Genomic DNA, 18,552 nt, shown 5'->3' with positions numbered 1-18,552 from the left:
TGCTCATTGCACCATCAGGATTCAAGCAAACCGGGCCGAAGACGGCTGTAATGCCAGAAACCGGTCCCCGGGAGCTTGTTTCCTTCCCAGTGTAAGAATTGGCTTTTGTAGTTTGGTTTGCCCTGTTCCCATCATGCACTGGGACAGGAACAGACTAATTTGCATACAGCCAGGTTCTGAAACTGGGATGGTGCAGTGAGCTAAAAAACGGTGTTGGATCTAGCCCTGATCTCTTGACTGGGTGAGAGCTTTCTGCTTAAATCAGAGACTCTGTCCCTCACCACCCCTTGTTGTAAATATTTTTGTCCACCCTAAGCGTGGAAGGGTATTCTCAGATGTGAGACCCTTGCTCATTGCACCATCAGGATTCAAGCAAACCGGGCCGAAGACGGCTGTAATGCCAGAAACCGGTCCCCGGGAGCTTGTTTCCTTCCCAGTGTAAGAATTGGCTTTTGTAGTTTGGTTTGCCCTGTTCCCATCATGCACTGGGACAGGAACAGACTAATTTGCATACAGCCAGGTTCTGAAACTGGGATGGTGCAGTGAGCTAAAAAACGGTGTTGGATCTAGCCCTGATCTCTTGACTGGGTGAGAGCTTTCTGCTTAAATCAGAGACTCTGTCCCTCACCACCCCTTGTTGTAAATATTTTTGTCCACCCTAAGCGTGGAAGGGTATTCTCAGATGTGAGACCCTTGCTCATTGCACCATCAGGATTCAAGCAAACCGGGCCGAAGACGGCTGTAATGCCAGAAACCGGTCCCCGGGAGCTTGTTTCCTTCCCAGTGTAAGAATTGGCTTTTGTAGTTTGGTTTGCCCTGTTCCCATCATGCACTGGGACAGGAACAGACTAATTTGCATACAGCCAGGTTCTGAAACTGGGATGGTGCAGTGAGCTAAAAAACGGTGTTGGATCTAGCCCTGATCTCTTGACTGGGTGAGAGCTTTCTGCTTAAATCAGAGACTCTGTCCCTCACCACCCCTTGTTGTAAATATTTTTGTCCACCCTAAGCGTGGAAGGGTATTCTCAGATGTGAGACCCTTGCTCATTGCACCATCAGGATTCAAGCAAACCGGGCCGAAGACGGCTGTAATGCCAGAAACCGGTCCCCGGGAGCTTGTTTCCTTCCCAGTGTAAGAATTGGCTTTTGTAGTTTGGTTTGCCCTGTTCCCATCATGCACTGGGACAGGAACAGACTAATTTGCATACAGCCAGGTTCTGAAACTGGGATGGTGCAGTGAGCTAAAAAACGGTGTTGGATCTAGCCCTGATCTCTTGACTGGGTGAGAGCTTTCTGCTTAAATCAGAGACTCTGTCCCTCACCACCCCTTGTTGTAAATATTTTTGTCCACCCTAAGCGTGGAAGGGTATTCTCAGATGTGAGACCCTTGCTCATTGCACCATCAGGATTCAAGCAAACCGGGCCGAAGACGGCTGTAATGCCAGAAACCGGTCCCCGGGAGCTTGTTTCCTTCCCAGTGTAAGAATTGGCTTTTGTAGTTTGGTTTGCCCTGTTCCCATCATGCACTGGGACAGGAACAGACTAATTTGCATACAGCCAGGTTCTGAAACTGGGATGGTGCAGTGAGCTAAAAAACGGTGTTGGATCTAGCCCTGATCTCTTGACTGGGTGAGAGCTTTCTGCTTAAATCAGAGACTCTGTCCCTCACCACCCCTTGTTGTAAATATTTTTGTCCACCCTAAGCGTGGAAGGGTATTCTCAGATGTGAGACCCTTGCTCATTGCACCATCAGGATTCAAGCAAACCGGGCCGAAGACGGCTGTAATGCCAGAAACCGGTCCCCGGGAGCTTGTTTCCTTCCCAGTGTAAGAATTGGCTTTTGTAGTTTGGTTTGCCCTGTTCCCATCATGCACTGGGACAGGAACAGACTAATTTGCATACAGCCAGGTTCTGAAACTGGGATGGTGCAGTGAGCTAAAAAACGGTGTTGGATCTAGCCCTGATCTCTTGACTGGGTGAGAGCTTTCTGCTTAAATCAGAGACTCTGTCCCTCACCACCCCTTGTTGTAAATATTTTTGTCCACCCTAAGCGTGGAAGGGTATTCTCAGATGTGAGACCCTTGCTCATTGCACCATCAGGATTCAAGCAAACCGGGCCGAAGACGGCTGTAATGCCAGAAACCGGTCCCCGGGAGCTTGTTTCCTTCCCAGTGTAAGAATTGGCTTTTGTAGTTTGGTTTGCCCTGTTCCCATCATGCACTGGGACAGGAACAGACTAATTTGCATACAGCCAGGTTCTGAAACTGGGATGGTGCAGTGAGCTAAAAAACGGTGTTGGATCTAGCCCTGATCTCTTGACTGGGTGAGAGCTTTCTGCTTAAATCAGAGACTCTGTCCCTCACCACCCCTTGTTGTAAATATTTTTGTCCACCCTAAGCGTGGAAGGGTATTCTCAGATGTGAGACCCTTGCTCATTGCACCATCAGGATTCAAGCAAACCGGGCCGAAGACGGCTGTAATGCCAGAAACCGGTCCCCGGGAGCTTGTTTCCTTCCCAGTGTAAGAATTGGCTTTTGTAGTTTGGTTTGCCCTGTTCCCATCATGCACTGGGACAGGAACAGACTAATTTGCATACAGCCAGGTTCTGAAACTGGGATGGTGCAGTGAGCTAAAAAACGGTGTTGGATCTAGCCCTGATCTCTTGACTGGGTGAGAGCTTTCTGCTTAAATCAGAGACTCTGTCCCTCACCACCCCTTGTTGTAAATAAATCTAAACGCAAGCAGGTAAAGTGGCCAGAACCTCTGCTGTTCCTGAGTGGTAGCGGTCCATTTTCCCTGCATCCTCTGAAAAGTAGAGCTGCTCACTCAGACCGTATGTCACTTCCCGCTCACAGGAACATCCTGACCTCCTCCCAGCAAGCTCTGGGTGGCAGTGGGGCATGTTGTTTTGATTAGTGTCAGAGAACAGCAGATGCCACTTCTCTGACACTATTTGCCCCCAGAGATGCTCCCTAACATTCTCACAGGCAGTGTGCTCTTGCATGCATCTCAGGGGTGCAGCTTATATGACAAACTGCAGTTGGTGGCTGTGACAAGCACAGTTTCGCCAGCACTGCGGCTGACACAAAATTGACTAATGTATGGTTTATACAGTGCAGCACCATGGGTTTTGTGTAATTGCTCATCAAACAGAGAGACATTTTTGAAGAGTTTTTCCAAAATCACTTGCCAAAAATTAATCAACTGGCACACCACATCTTATGCTCTAGCAGAGTGGCTATACCTCACCGCCTTGACAACCTTTACAGTCACATCACCTTCACATCACCAGAAACTTTCCGTCAACACTGCGATTACCTCGACCTTCGTTGACCTTGAAGTCGTTGACGCAGCAGGCTAGCTCCAGGTTTTTCAATTTTGGCGCTATAAACATGTCAAGGCTTGGCAAATATTATTTTCACATTGACGTAAAGGCCTGTCGAAGAGAAGGTTGTTAATGCAATGGTTGTCAAAGCAATAAAATGGCCCAGCATAGTAGATAGAACTTTGTTTATCAGAGACTTCTTCACCCTATTGAAAACATCAATCAGTACACTTGTAAAGGCCGCTACTCACCCGTGAGGGTCTCAAGGCGCTGGGGGGGGGGCGGTCTTGGAAGTGCTGTTACTGCTCCAAAAGCCAGGTCTTGAGGTGTTTTCTGAATGTGAGGTGGTCCTGGGTCAGACGTAGGTGGGCGGGGAGGGAGTTCCATGTCTTGGCCGCCAGGTAGGAGAATGACCTTTCTCCAGCGGTGGTTCTGTGGATCCGTGGGACGGTGGCGAGGGCGAGGCTGGCGGAGCGGAGTTTGAGTGTTGGAGTGTAGAATGTGAGGCAGTTGTTGAGGTATTCGGTGCCTATTTCGTGGAGCGCTTTGTGTGCGTGGGTGAGGAACCTGAACATGATTCTTTTGCTGACGGACAGCCAGTGCAAGTCTCTCTGGTGGGCTGATATGTGACTGTGGCGGGGGATGTTGAGAATGAGTTGTGCGGATGCGTTCTGTATGCGTTGGAGTCTTTTTTGAAGTTTGATTGTGATTCCTGCATATAGGGCGTTCCCGTAGTCAAGTCGGCTGGTGACGAGGGCCTGGGTGACCGTCTTTCTAGTTCCGGTAGGGATCCAGCGGAAGATCTTACGGAGCATGCGCAGGGTGTTGAAGCAAAACATAAACCATACTTGCCTGAAACTTCTAAATCTCTAAATTCTGCATAGTTTAGTGACAACAAATATTGCTATCTATCAGGGACTATTGGAGAATCAAGCATTTTATTTATTTATTAATTTTTATACATTTTTGGGGAGTATGCACTAATACCAAAAACGGGTTTCCTGATGCTGAACAGAAACTAGACAGAACAACTCAAGGAATAGCTGAGGGAAATTAACATTAACAATAAGAAATTATTATTGGATAACAAGTTTATATATAAAAAATAAATAGTCAGGTGCATAATCATTCAATATTCTTCTGTGCTCCAAAATATTTGGATAAATACTTTCAAAGAAACTTAGTATATAAAGTCACCATTTTATCTAGAAAGTATACTTTGACGGTGACCCTCCCCCCCTCATTCCCAAAGGTTGGTGTCTGAAAATGACGTGTCACCATAGGTCTTATGGGCCACAGTCCATAGCACTGCAGAGTTAATGCAACTGGTCACTGCATTTCCAGTCAAATACAATGCAACATTTTTGTATTAACATTGGCAAATAACTGACACAGCAACCAGGTATCCACAGTAAGAGTAAATATGCATCCTACGGCCCCCAATGAGATTCTTGATACCTCAAGTATAGACTTCTGTCTAGGCACTGCATATACCGTTTGTTACAGATGGCTGGTGCACAAATTGATAAAGATCTTATGCTATACACCCCAAATATGACTATCTGCTGTAGTACACATACCAAACATACACAACAAAGGGGCATACTCTCCTCACATACACCCAATGAAACTGTCAGAAATCAGACTCTGGTCTGTGATATTCTCGGGTTCCCGAACTCCGGCACCCCTGGAAAGTCATACTAGCAGCAGAATGTACACTATACAGATTTGTGTAGTGAGTGAAGTCAGACATCTCCCTATTCTTTTCAGCTGGTTTTTGGCACATCATTTTAAAAGTATTCTACCAGGACTAAGATCACAAAAGAGTTGCAGGGGGTGCGTGTCATCCGTCTGTGTGAGTATAACCAGAAGTATCTGCCACTGGCCTACCATTTCCCAATGTGAAGTCCGGGAACTCCATCTCCTCTACCATCACTTTGAGATGTTCAAGGCCATTTTGCAATGAAAATAGATAGCCCTTCACATTTTATGGAGCTCACTTACATGTGCATGATATCACAGTCACTAAAAGGCAATGTTATATTCCACAGCAATTGCAGTGATACATTCGATAGCATCTTAACTTTAGCAGAAAGTGTATAACCAATGGAATATGTCCCTGCTGTGTCTTGGTTCCCGTCCAATAACAATACCAAGAAGGCATTTCATTCAGTTTACAAATACCAGCCATACCAACTTAGGGGCCCATTAGGATCGCGGACGGACTTGCGTCCGTCCGCGACCCCAGAGTAGGAGGGAACCTCTGCATGGCCTGCAGAGTTCCCTCCTGTGAAATTAGGATGTGACCGCCACCCTGGCGGTCACATCCTCTATTTTTACCATTGCGGCGGGTGCGGCTTCAAGCTGCACCCGCCGCAATAGTAAAAATACATACATTGTATTTGTATGTAGAAAGCGGCAGGCACCGTGCGCTACCTGCCGATTTCTGCATACAAATGCAGGGGGGTACCATAGGTACCCCCCATGTGCACCCCCCACCCCTCCTTCACCCAGGGGGCCCGCAACGGGCCCATGCAGTGAAGTTCCACATGCTTTTCCACGGCAGAAAACCCGCAGCGGAAAAGCATGTTTTAAAACCCATCCTAATATGGCTGGCGGTGTCTGAGAGACACCGCCACCATATTAGAGCTTTTCCGCCACGGTTGTAAGCCAACCGCGGCGGAAAAGCAGCGGACTGAAACAAGGACCCACCAGCCATCCTAATGTGGCGGTGGGTCTTTGGTGGGTCCGCAGCGGATTTTCCGCATCCTCCGGGCCGGCGGTGGCTTCCGCCGGCCCAGAGGATGCGGAAAATCCGCTATCCTAATAAGCTCCTAAGAATGCAAACGATGAACGTGTTTTTAATAGTAGTGTCAGAATTCCAAGCTGTTGCAATATAAGACATTTAGTAATACAACAGTATCTTATTTGTATAGTTGTGAAAACTCAATTATCAGCCTTGGTATCCACATCCAAATGAAATCCCACCAAATACAAAGTCCTTGCTGTTCGAAGCTCAGTGCATTTTACTACTATAAGGGAGATCCGATTACATACAAGAATACAGAGGATGTTAACCACAGCTGTGCAGATTCAAAAGATCTTTTACGAAAGGGTTAACATAACAATTATCTGGAAGTGCATTACTCTATCAAAATGTCAAGCGGTCCAACCAGCAGTCAGGAGGTTATTCTTCATGTCTGCTCATGGCTTCAACTGCTGTCACATCTATTGATTGTGTTCAATCAAAGTGAACCCCCGGTATCGCGCTGGGAGGGGATAAGGAAGGCGATGGCCTTGACTCGTGGCGCCGCTGTATAGAACATTTAACCATGGAAGCACCAGCGATCTAACTGTATTAAATGAAGATTGATTAGGATTATTTTTAGGAAGAAAATGATTGGTCGAACATGCCAGAAACCAAGAGATGCAGGGCTCAGATTGGCCTCTAGATTATTGTGAAACCTGCATATGGTGTCTTGCTTGCACACTGAGGTCATAAGTTCAAGTCATTTCTCTGCTCATTAACACATTGTGAGCTACCTATCTTATAGGATTAATAACTGGTTTACAGGGTATATGAACTCCGCAGGTCAAAGATGCACATTTCAGTAAGGTGAGTGCAGACAGCTATCATCCTTAGGAGAGGTGTGGCGCAGCGGCCAGGGCAGCTGACTAGCGAGTGCGAGGCTCACATTTCAATCCTGAGCACCGGAGGCAGAAAAGCTCAGCATCATGGGACTCTGGACAACAGCTCACTTAATCTCCCCGATGGCCCCCAGCACCTTGAGGCCCTTACAGGTGATTACTCCACTCGTTACAAATACCGGTTAGTAGGGAGTTAGGAGATCAAATTATTGCCTTTGCATCAAAATGATATGATTTAACACTTTTACGGGAGCTATAGAGCATCCACAAAAACGTGAAATGCGAGCATCCACAAAAACGTGGAATGCGAGCAATCAAAAAAACGTGGAATGCGAGCATCCACAAAAACGTGGAATGCGAGCATCCACAAAAACGTGGAATGCGAGCATCCACAAAAACGTGGAATGCGAGCATCCACAAAAACGTGGAATGCATGTTTCCCAAAGATATGATAGATAAGGTCTCCATTTAGTCTCATGGAGTGACAATTAAGTGCAGCACATTCTGGAGTGATTTCATATGTTGAGGACTATTCGCTGACACTTTCAATATTGCTTGCCAGTTGTAAGAAGGACCCTTGACGCCTGTACTGTGCAGGTGATCGCCCTCGTTGAGAAATGTTCAGTAAAGGTATTTTAATACCTGCATTGTGGCTGTTCTAGGTTGTCCATGTAGGTAGGTGGACTGTTATGCAGAGTTTCTTGGAATCTCAAGGGATCCTCACAATAGCTTGCAACACGGTGGAGTCATTTTGAGGTATTCAACTCCATCATGGCTCCCATTGAGAGCGGAATGTAAAATGCTAGTGGTTTAGGAAAAGATTGTGTTTGTGATGTGATGGGATTGAATAAAGTTTTTTCACAATTCTATTCACAGATACATTAAAAGATTATTGTGCAGGTGAGGGGTGGAAAAGGGCTGGGGACCAGCTGGCCCCACAGAGTACAATCACCATCAAAAGTAGAGTGCTGATGATGCTGAATTGAATTATGTATGTTCTCCAAGAATCACCCTGATTCTCTGTATGAAGGTACAAGGCCCCTCCTACTACCATGTTCTATGTACTGTATTTCATTATATTCAGACCAAACTCCCAGTGCCAGTAGGCATTGACCTCAATGCAGCACTATCATCTCCATTCCATACACTTCTATGAGTGATCTGACCCCTGGGTGTGGGGAAAGGAGTGATGTATAGGCTATAGCTGGGTGCTTAAGTCACTTTTCTCACCATTTATTTTTTCGTTCAACATAATAGAGAGTAGCGAGAGAGTTTGTGGGCCTTGGTTGCTTCTCCTTCGGGCATTGATTTGCATGTATTTTCATAGGTGATGTTACTTGGATAGGCTGTTTATCAAGGCCATGGTATTTTTGTGGAAGGTTATATTTCGCGAAATGTGTTGCCATTAGGTTCTGGGGATGAGGCACAAGTAGTCCTTTAGACAGACTAGTGTCTGTGTTTACGTTTTGCTGTATTTACTCTGCTAACACAACATTTTAATTGCTGGTTTATGACGAATGATATAGGAAGCACTTGCTCTTTACAGTTTTGGAAATGAAGGGATCCCAGATCCGGTAGCTAATATTGAATTATGTCTGAGCTTTCCGCAGTGAAATGTGTTGATTTTTTCCCCATTGCAAATTGCTGATGCAGGGCAAAGTCAGCGGCTCCCACGTTGCTTTGCGTTCGGATCAGCAGCATGCGGTGGTGAGAGAGGTCTCTAACTTTCAATACCAGCTTGGCCCAACACAAATGCCTCATTTAACGGGCAAGCCCCATAGGCTACATAAAAAAATACATATAATCACTTTTTCTTAAACAATTTGTGAGCCAATCCAAAGGGCTCAGCTAAAGAGAGTCAATGATAAGAGCTCTATCTCATTCAAATGAGCCCAGAATGATCATGAAAAAAATTCTTTATTACAAGTCTGCTTGAATCATTATAGAGTACCAACACCAGCTAATAAACAAGAGGCCTTAAAGTTGTTCCTCAAAGCCCATTAAAGAGAGAAACAAAGGAAGGTATTTCCTGATGAGGCCTCATCAATGGTATTGGTGACGTTTCGGTCCTTCATTCTTTATAAGTGATACATTGGGACCATCTTCAGGACATACCAAATTTAAGAAAGGGGACTAAAACCCCAACTAAAGGGAATAACTCTGGGTGTGAGGAAAGCAAAATGGAAAGCTTAGTTTGAATTATCAACCACAACAGTTTTTAAGAAAGTCTAAAAAGCAAGTAGTTAAGGAGAACACAAAAAGCGTATCTTATGTTGTAGTCCCTGGTAGAAAAGAAGGCAATCTCTGAAGTCACGGTAATTCAGAAATTAAGTGAACAGCAGTTTGCACTGGCAGGCACCAACTAAGCCATATATGAATATACTGAAAACACTCAGTCACCTAGTTTCACAAAATCAAAAGTATCTTACAGGATCAAATAATCAACAGCTGGCCTGAAACATCAAAGAGGCTCAAGAGGAATAGCCAGTGTACAGAGTCAACAACCATACCAGTTTCCCAAAATTGAAGGGTCAGCATCACTCCTTTTTTGGTCAAGCCTTATCAAGGGTTGGGTCGTATTGGAGATTTAATATCTTGATACCATCAGAGAAAAATCACATTAAGCTTGTAACTTCAAAATTGTTTGAGCTGAACTATGATTTAGAGGCAGGTTTTTGAGTTTTCGAGCTCTGTATGTCAGAGGCATACCCTGTAAGGTAAAATAAATATAATTATATTAATAATTACACTTATAATTATTACTGTAGCACTTAATAAGTCTAATTTACCATCCACATGGACTCTTTTTAGCAAGCATAGAATAAGGAAAGATTGAGAAAAAAGAGGAAAGTTCTACACTTATACCTTGCAGTTTGCTTGTAGCTCCTTGATGTTATTTCAATAACTCAATGAGGTATATTGGAAGAATTATAATTGTGCACCACAGGAAACATAAAGCCCGGTGCACCAAAAGCAGCAACCAACCGAGCCCTCTACATAAGCTACAAATCTATGACCAGCATGCTACACTTATGTGATTTGCAGTAGGCATATTAATGTACATCACATAGGATATCGTAGGCATGAACCAAGCTCTATGTGCCAAAGGTGCAGGAAGTAGGAGCTATCGTCACCCTCCTTGCAGAAGATGGCACTTGCATGCATGCAACGTGCAAAAGAATAAATCATCTAAAGCACATCTTCGTATAAGTTAGTCGACATGGCTGACCACTTTTTTAGGTCACTGGTTATCTGCCGCTGTAATCCCAAGATATACTACTGGTGCAATGGTTCTGAGAGTCAACTTGGGTTTTGTCTAGTATTTTCCTCATGACATATCATAGTGGGGCCAAACGTATTTATTTTGCAAGGCGTCCTATCCTTCATCATAGAAGTGGAGTCACCAAAGTTCTAGGCGCGGTAGAGGTGACTAATCCTGATGTCATCACATGGTTGCTCTCTTGTCCAATCCTTAGTCAATCAACTGTTTTCTTTTCACTTCAGAAGGGCTGTAGGAAGGGCAAGGATTTTAAGCCGCAGAAAGTAACCATGGCTATTTTGCCCCTTTTGCTTTTCGTCCCTGCTACTGCTTTCATAGCCCCTGGGATGTGCGGCAGCAAGGGCAATGCCTAAGGTACCAAGCATGCAAATCATGGATAGTAGCTGCTACTCCTGGCTATCCATAATTGGTACAATTCCATGCTGTTGTTCTTTTGTCAGTATTGTTTGGGTTGTTTTTAATAGCCTATAATAAAGCCTCGTCAATTGACCCGATTACTTCTTAATGTGCTCTCACCCGACCATGTGATGTCTGATCAGTTGGTGTTTTGCCTGCAGTGTGGTACACACATTGATTCAAATTTCCAGTGGTCTTGCACTGTTTTTCTATATTTATTTTATACTTCTCATGTTGGCTGAACACCTCTGTTGCATTTACTTGTTGTGCAATAGGTGATCGGTGGCACTACATCTGGGAATTTTTGTATAAACAAGGTTCCTTCTCAAACTTTTATTAAAGTTTTTGGGGGATTCTTGGCTCTTAGATCCTTTCTTCGGGGTGTCCAATGCGTCTTTTTTGGGGATTTATTTCTTCCTCATTTCCATGACTTTGAATTGCTTCATAATATCAAGCGTCAGACAGCAGTGATCTAAGACCAACATGTTAAAAATAATGTCCTTCGAGTCCTAAATAGATAATCCATTAGTGAGGATGCACAGACTCCTTGCCTCTGTCAAGGAGAAAGACTATCTGGTTGGGATCCAGAAGCTGGTATGGCTTCACAAATCTTTGGCTAAATATTACCTTCACAAGGTAACGTAGACGTTGGCTGGAAATTTTGTGAGTATACTCGAACTGCAGATAGATTTTCGAGCAATTGTGATCTCACTGTGAACTTGAAATCTCATGAAGCAATTTTCTGGTTTGTAAATGCATCAATGACCCAGAACAAATAAGCTGCAGTTAAATGAGTTATGTCTTTGAACAGTTTAGGTACACACACATTTCTAATAGATTCCACAGTACAGCTACTGGAGGTCATCCTTCTGCTCCTGAAGAGCTAACTCTGAGAGTTAGGTCATCTGAGGAGTTAATCTTTCATAATGGTCCTTTTCCTACTCCTCACAGAGAAGAATTAGAAACCCTACTGTCATCAGACATAGCCCATTCAGAGATTAGATTAACAAAAGCAATATTTAAAATTAAAATGGCCTACTGGGTAGTTGAGAGTTTGTTGGGCTGTGTTCTGTTCTACTATGGTAGCAGATGGAGAAATATTGTAATTGTAAATTTTATTTATACAGCGCTTACTAACAAAGTGTTGAAGTGCTTTGCAGTGAGTAGATTCACACTGTAGTTTCTGTAATAGGATTTCACCACAAGCGTGTACACACCCTCTTCTGGACTGTGTAAAGCTCCTAGTGATGCAAGTGCTTCTGCTGTGATACATTTTTTTTGTACATTCAAGTTAGATTTACAATATATCGAATAATCGAAGATATAATAAGGTACTTCTTTGTCTGATGCATTTAGGTAATGATGGGGGAAAGTATAGCGCTTGTTAGGGCTTGGCTCTACAAGTAAGCTGCGGAAATATCATAGACCCTGTAGCATCCAGAGGCTAGATCATAGGGTTATCAACACAAGCGTTGTTTTCCCTCAGTGCAGTGGTGTGAAGAAACTGAACACGAATTAGATCACATCCAATAGGGGCAAAATAAATTCACCCTATGTCAGACTGACCTTGACGCAATGTTGAACTACAAAACCTGGTCCTCATGTGCATTACAAGAAATGACATGAGCCAAGACTAAGGTTAAACTAAAGTATTCTAACTACTTTAACCTTCATTTTATCTGGCCTGGTGAGATGACATACACAGAGTAATTCTGCATGACAAGGTCACCCCACTGTTCTTTCAGATAAAGTCACAAGTACGTGTTATATGAGGGAATACAGTGGTGCACTGTGATAGTGCCACACACAAGCCCCAGTTCACAGCTTGGGAAAACGTGGGAGCTTATTCACAGCATCGAGCAAATGCTAATTCACCCGGTAAAACATATTTCCCCAGTGAGTGAAATACCTCTGTTGGAGAATTTGTCCATGGTAAATGGAGAATTAAATGTGTACCAGCTCAATTATAGCCCAAAATGGGGAAACAATAGCACATGTTTTGGAAGCGAATGTGGGTGCTAGATGATCCGAAATTAATGCTGTTGGGAGGAGTTAGCCTAATGACTAGGGCGGTCGACTGGGTTCGAGTCTCTGCAACGATGCTGAACCTCCTGTGATTCTGGGCAAATCACTTAATCTGCCCGCCCCTAACAAAAAAAATGAATGTGTCCTCATGTAACGCAACTGGTGCTATGTAAAGTGCTTTGATACCCGATACCTTCGGGTCAAGTTCGCGTTATATAAAACTCTGTATAAAAAAAAGAAAATAGACGAATGGGGCAGCACATGCCGTATCACGACTTTTGTGCGTTTGGGCCTGTTGATAGCTAAAGGAGATATGGCTAAGCATTGATGTTCCCAGGAAGACCCCTTCCTTAGAGAATAGGACGAGAGGCATGGACTATTGTGGTAAAAGGAAAGAAGCAGTGTACGCAGCAAAGGGCTGTTTAAAAAACACCCTGAAATTTGGTGGCGGTAGTGGAACAATTCACAATTAGCTTAAGTTTGCGAATCAAAAACTGCTTAAGGAAGTATTGTGCATTGCTCCATCTGACTTACTGATATTGGTCAACTGGGGTGAAAATAATCATGCTGAATGTAGTGGTGTAATTCGGCCTCTGTTATGGTGTGTTATGGAATAGGAAAAAAACAATAAGAAGTGTTTAGAAAAAAAAGAAATATGTGGTTACCAACAGTGCCGGTGATGTCAACAGACAATGGAATAGGAAATATTTATTTATTTATTTTCCCCTATTTTGTCTGTCGATTCCCCTCCCCCCGCCCCCCTCCCCCCCCCCCATCCTCCCTCCACCCTTACCTGCACGGACCGCCCCTGGTTACCAACCCTATTTGAGCATGTATCTGAGTTTTTCGGAACACCTTTCAATGGAAATTTCAGTAGGTTTGACTTGCCTGCATTTGTCAAGAAATTGGCAGAGCTGCCATGTGCACTGCGAAATTCCTGTTGGGAGAGGATTAAAATTCATCATTTTACTAGGTGCTTTATACATTGACACAACACCAAATCAAATTTTTAAAGAGCTGCTTTAAGGTTGTAAGCATCATGTAGACAGAAGGGAAATAGTGGCAAACCATATACAATGATACAGTTGATAAAAGTTAATTGCTCTGGATTTGGGACCAGAAACGTTTATGGGTCTTTCAACAGAAGGGTGGGTCTCAGAGATATATAGTGTGCTTTCTTCAAAAATACTTAAACAAACAAACATATCACAGATATGTTGTTATTCATACAGAGTGAATGACCCTTCTCAATCACACAGTCACAGAACTAATAACAGTTGACTATGGGGGTGATTTAAAGTTTGGCGGATAGGGTACTCCATTGCAAATGCTGCGAACTACCCAACTGATGGTCTGCACGCCCTGTTTAGGATTGGGAGGACTGTCAGCTTTCCGTCAATACAGCACATGTTGACTCCATCTGCGGGAAGCTTCCTCTGATGGCCCGACGGAGGTGGGAGATTAAGAGGGAGGGCATTACAACATCTTCCCTAATTGGGATGGATGGTGTGATGTCCTTTTTATGTTTGTCACCACCAAGTAAAGACTGGCAAGTGGGCCTGAAAAAACACTAGCAATGACCAAGGAAAAAATCCCTGGATGTGGGGAGGGCAGGGTCATTAGTTTTAGGTGTTTAATAGCAAACTGCCACCTTAGCAGGTTGTTTAAAAAAAAAATAAAAAAAAAGTTTGTCAACATTTGGTGGCCAACTATCAAAAATGATGGCGGCTGTCTACCAAACCTTTTGCATCTTTATAGGATCTGCAATGACAATGGTTACTGTCAAGATACAGAGATCACTGCTGGGCCATCTGTGATCTCGAAATATGGCAGCTGGTAGTCTTAGGGCGGCAGACGAATGCCCTCAGCCACTCTCACAGATGGAGTACCCAGGGGCGGCTCCTTCGCAATGGCAGAGGAGCGCTGCCCCACTGGCTCAGAGCCAGCAGCAAAAAAATAAAACAATATTTTATTATAATTACATTTTTTAGCTGCTGGCTTAGCTATACTGTACAGGGTGGGGCCAGGGCATGGAAAGGGGAAGGAGGAATGTTATGTGCACTCCCTAAGTGTGCATATGTGTTTGGCCGGCCGTCTCAGGCTGACCAAAACACACATGCGCGCTTAGGTTTCTCTAAACTGGCTGTATTGAACAGCTGGGTTAGAGAAACCATACAGACTCCCTGACCTGAGCGCAGTGTCTTTCCAGCCGCTCAGGCCAATCCCTCTGCTGGGATTGGACAGGGAGTCTTTGACTTAGTCACAGTGTCTGCTGGGACACGAAGTCCCAGCGCAGAGGCTCGATGCCGGAGGCGGTCGGCTGCAGGTAAAGTTAACTTACATTTAAAAAAATGTATCTTATAGTACCTCCTCCTCTGTGCCCTATCCCCCCGCCCCACCACTTTTTGTATGTGGCGGCAGCCACTGGGAGTACCGTCTGCCAAACACTAAATGTGGCCCTAACCCTATTCTCTATTACCTTTATTATGTATTTTCATTTTCCAGCACAATACATTTTATTTAGATACAGAGACAGCTACTGCCGTTGCAGTTTTTGTTGCAGAGTCCAGTGTCAGGTAGTTTTTAAGCTGATGCTTTTTCATGTTTGCTGCATAAGTGTGATCTCTCATTTGATGTTGTGTTTTCCTTACTCGCAGGGCCTGTGGCAGCAGCGAGACGGACAGTGAGGCCGGGGACTTAATGGATCAGCAGTACGAGGAGATGAACAACAAATTAAACTCTGTCACAGACCCCACAGGATTCCTAAGAATGGTCAGCAGGAACAACCTCTTCAACAGGTAAGAAAGCAGCTAACCAAATGTACAAATACTCTTATCTGGATAAACAATAAACAATGTGACAAGTCACTGATAAAAGCATACCGCGTTTCCGCCCTCATGTGGCTTAGAGAGTTAACCGAAAGGAGGTTTCCTGTTGTTAGAAAAATCATTTGATCATCATCGGTGAAATCATCTCTGTGAAATTACAGGGTTAAACGTACGTCCAACTTGGGTACAAGAGGGCTGAATTGCTTTCATACTTTCTGAATAGCCAGCTATGATACGCTTACATGCACTGAGTCCAAACTGAAATTATTAACTTTGTCAGTGGTTAACCTGAAAGACTTGCACTGATCTGGATGTCTTTGCCCTATGTTGGACACCCCTCATCTGTTCAATGTGGAGTGAAGAAAACAACTTTGTGATATAATTTTACGAGTTTGTAAGAGTTAACCGTCATATTGGGTGTTTGCGGCCTGCATTGAATTATGAGCCTCAGCTGAATGTCTCTCTCTGTCTCTCTGTCTCTCTGTCTCTCTGTCTCTCTCTCTCTCTCTCTCTCTCTCTCTCTCTCTCTCTCTCTCTCTCTCCCTCTCTCTCTCTGTATATATATATATAAAAGCTGCATAAAAATAAAGACCGTCCACCAGGCCGTCCTATCATTTCCTCCATCGGCAGTTTAACTGAGAATATGTCCCAATTTGTAGACAACATTTTGTTTCCCTTGGTGTTGAAACTGGAATCTTATATTAAGGACACCAAGGACTTCTTGATGAAGATCCAAGATTTGAAATGGGACTCACACTATCTGCTGTTGGTGCTGGATATTACCAGTTTATATACTTGTATTGAACACAAACACGGCTTGGAAGCGGTCCGGTATTTCCTAGACCAGCGCCAAATGCGATTTGCTAGGCATAATATAATGATCCTTGAATTTGTTGAGTTTTGTCTAACCCACAATATTTTTCTATTTGAAGACCAGTTGTATTTACAGAGGTCAGGTACGGCGATGGGCACCTGCTTTGCTCCCAGCTACGCGAACTTGTTCGTGGGCTGGTGGGAGGAGCAGGTGCCCAGGAGCTGCATGGTTGGGCATGACAAGGGGGAGATAGTGTGTTGGCATCGTTACATCGATTTATTTATTGTCTGGAACGGTGGGATGAACACAGCAGAGGAATACATCAGGGTATTGAATGACAACAACCTTAACCTGCAGTTCTCTGGTTCAATCAGTCCGGTGGCAGCGGAGTACTTGGACCTTAGAGTGTTCATAGAAGGGGAACAACTACACACTGCATTGTATAGAAAGGAGACTGCGGGCAATTCAACACTCTTTGCCAGCAGCAGCCATCCCCCCAGCTAATTAGAGCATTCCTTACCGGGAACTATTGAGGCTCCGAAGAAATTGCTCCAGGGATTCTGACTTCAAGGCGGCTGCCTCAGAGTGCCTATCAGGCTTTGCAATTAGGGGGTATGGTGGGGAACTACTGCAAAGGACATTGAGGAAGGTGAGACTGATTCCAAGACAGACTTTATTCACTGCCAAACCCACAAGGGGGGGCCGTGAAAAGGATGAAGCCACAAGGAAAGGGAAATTCAGGCTGATCACTCCCTACTACCTCAGAGCGATGCTTAAAAAAAACTGGCATATCCTGCAAACGGATAATGTGCTGAAGGAAGATCTACCTGCTTATCCACTACTAACCTTCAGCAAAGCAAGGTCATTAGGAGACATGCTTGTCACTAGTCACCTGGAGAGACCTATATTGAAGACCAACACCCTTAAAGAACAGAAAGGGTTTTATCCCTGTGGTCGCTGCATGGCCTGTGCGGGCAGTAAAAGGGTCCTATCATATATGATACCCGAGACAGGGAAGAAAATATACATTCAAAAGTTTATCACCTGCAGCACTCAATATGCAGTCTATTGCTTGCTCTGCCCCTGTGTCCTTCCCTACATTGGTAGCACAATCAAGGAACTGAAATTGAGGATATTAGAACATCTCAGGGCCATCGACAAGGCGTATCCCGCCTGTCCGGTGGCCCGCCACTTTGCTGAGGTACACGGTCGGGACCGAAATAAACTGCAATATTTTGGTTTGGACATTGTCCCACCAAATGCCAGGGGCGGTGACCGCTTAAGACGACTCGGTAGATTGGAGTCGAGGTATATTATAGACCTCTCTACCAAGTATCCACGGGGTCTGAACAGTGGGGAGGAAATGGCGTTCCATTTGGGAAAGTAAAGCTGTAATTTGAAAACAAATAGGAATGCCAACGTATTGGTTGCAACGTATGGAAAGCCAGATGCACCAATACGGAACTTACCATCAATGAATTTAAGCCTATCTCCGAGATGTCTGCTGTAAATTGTGATTTGTGATCTGTGATTTGTAATTTTTTATTAGAACACTTATTAGTTTAACCTGATCATGTATGTGAATTTGCCACTGAAGTTAAGATGTTTCTATTTTTTCTATAACATTCGATTGATGAATTTTTAATCTTGAATTTGAATCAATTGATTTATTATAGGTATGGATTTGAACTGCCATATACATTAATTCTTTGAATGATGGAATTTGATGAACTTTTTATTTACTCGGTGTGATACATGTGTATCTTGTTGTAGTGGAGTAATCATGACGGGATGGATTAACAGAGGACACTAGCCAATCCACGGCTTTATAAATTGTTGAATATATAACTTTTTTATATAACTAATACCCCCCTGTCCATGGACAACAGCCCATTGGTGGGCAGAACAAGTGCTTTGTATGGGCCTAATGGTCTTGTATATACATTTCAAGATGGCGCCCACCGTGACTCTAGGAGGGTTGAGTCCTTTGTTGATGCCTATGTTCATGAAAAACTTTATTGACATGTCGAAAGTTGAAGTGTTACACACACTGACGAAGGCAGCACGCCGAAACGCATCTGTGCAAGTCCCCCGGAAATAAATCATTTGTGGTTACCACGACCTCCTTGAGTGCTGTACATTTCTTTTGAATCGGGTTTCGGAAAGAAAAGACTGAGCGCCATACATATAAATATCCTTTTGGGAGTTTTAAGGGGAGTCATATTAGCCCTCTTCT

General features: G+C 44.1%; 1 protein-coding gene across 2 annotated transcripts in view; it reads left to right on the top strand.

The window, feature by feature from the left end:
• Nucleotides 1-18,552, top strand: part of TTC28 (tetratricopeptide repeat domain 28) — a 1,842,918-nt gene that overhangs the window by 1,645,070 nt on the left and 179,296 nt on the right. For both annotated transcript variants that reach the window (XM_086943149.1, XM_086943150.1), the window contains one exon: nucleotides 15,332-15,472. In XM_086943149.1, coding sequence (XP_086799275.1) covers nucleotides 15,332-15,472 — 141 coding nt within the window. The remainder of the gene's footprint in view (nucleotides 1-15,331; nucleotides 15,473-18,552) is intronic.

Source organism: Lissotriton vulgaris, chromosome 11 (assembly GCF_964263255.1).
Source record: "Lissotriton vulgaris chromosome 11, aLisVul1.2, whole genome shotgun sequence".
NCBI classification, from domain to species: Eukaryota; Metazoa; Chordata; class Amphibia; order Caudata; family Salamandridae; genus Lissotriton; species Lissotriton vulgaris.
This window is presented reverse-complemented; position numbering and strand designations above follow the sequence as displayed.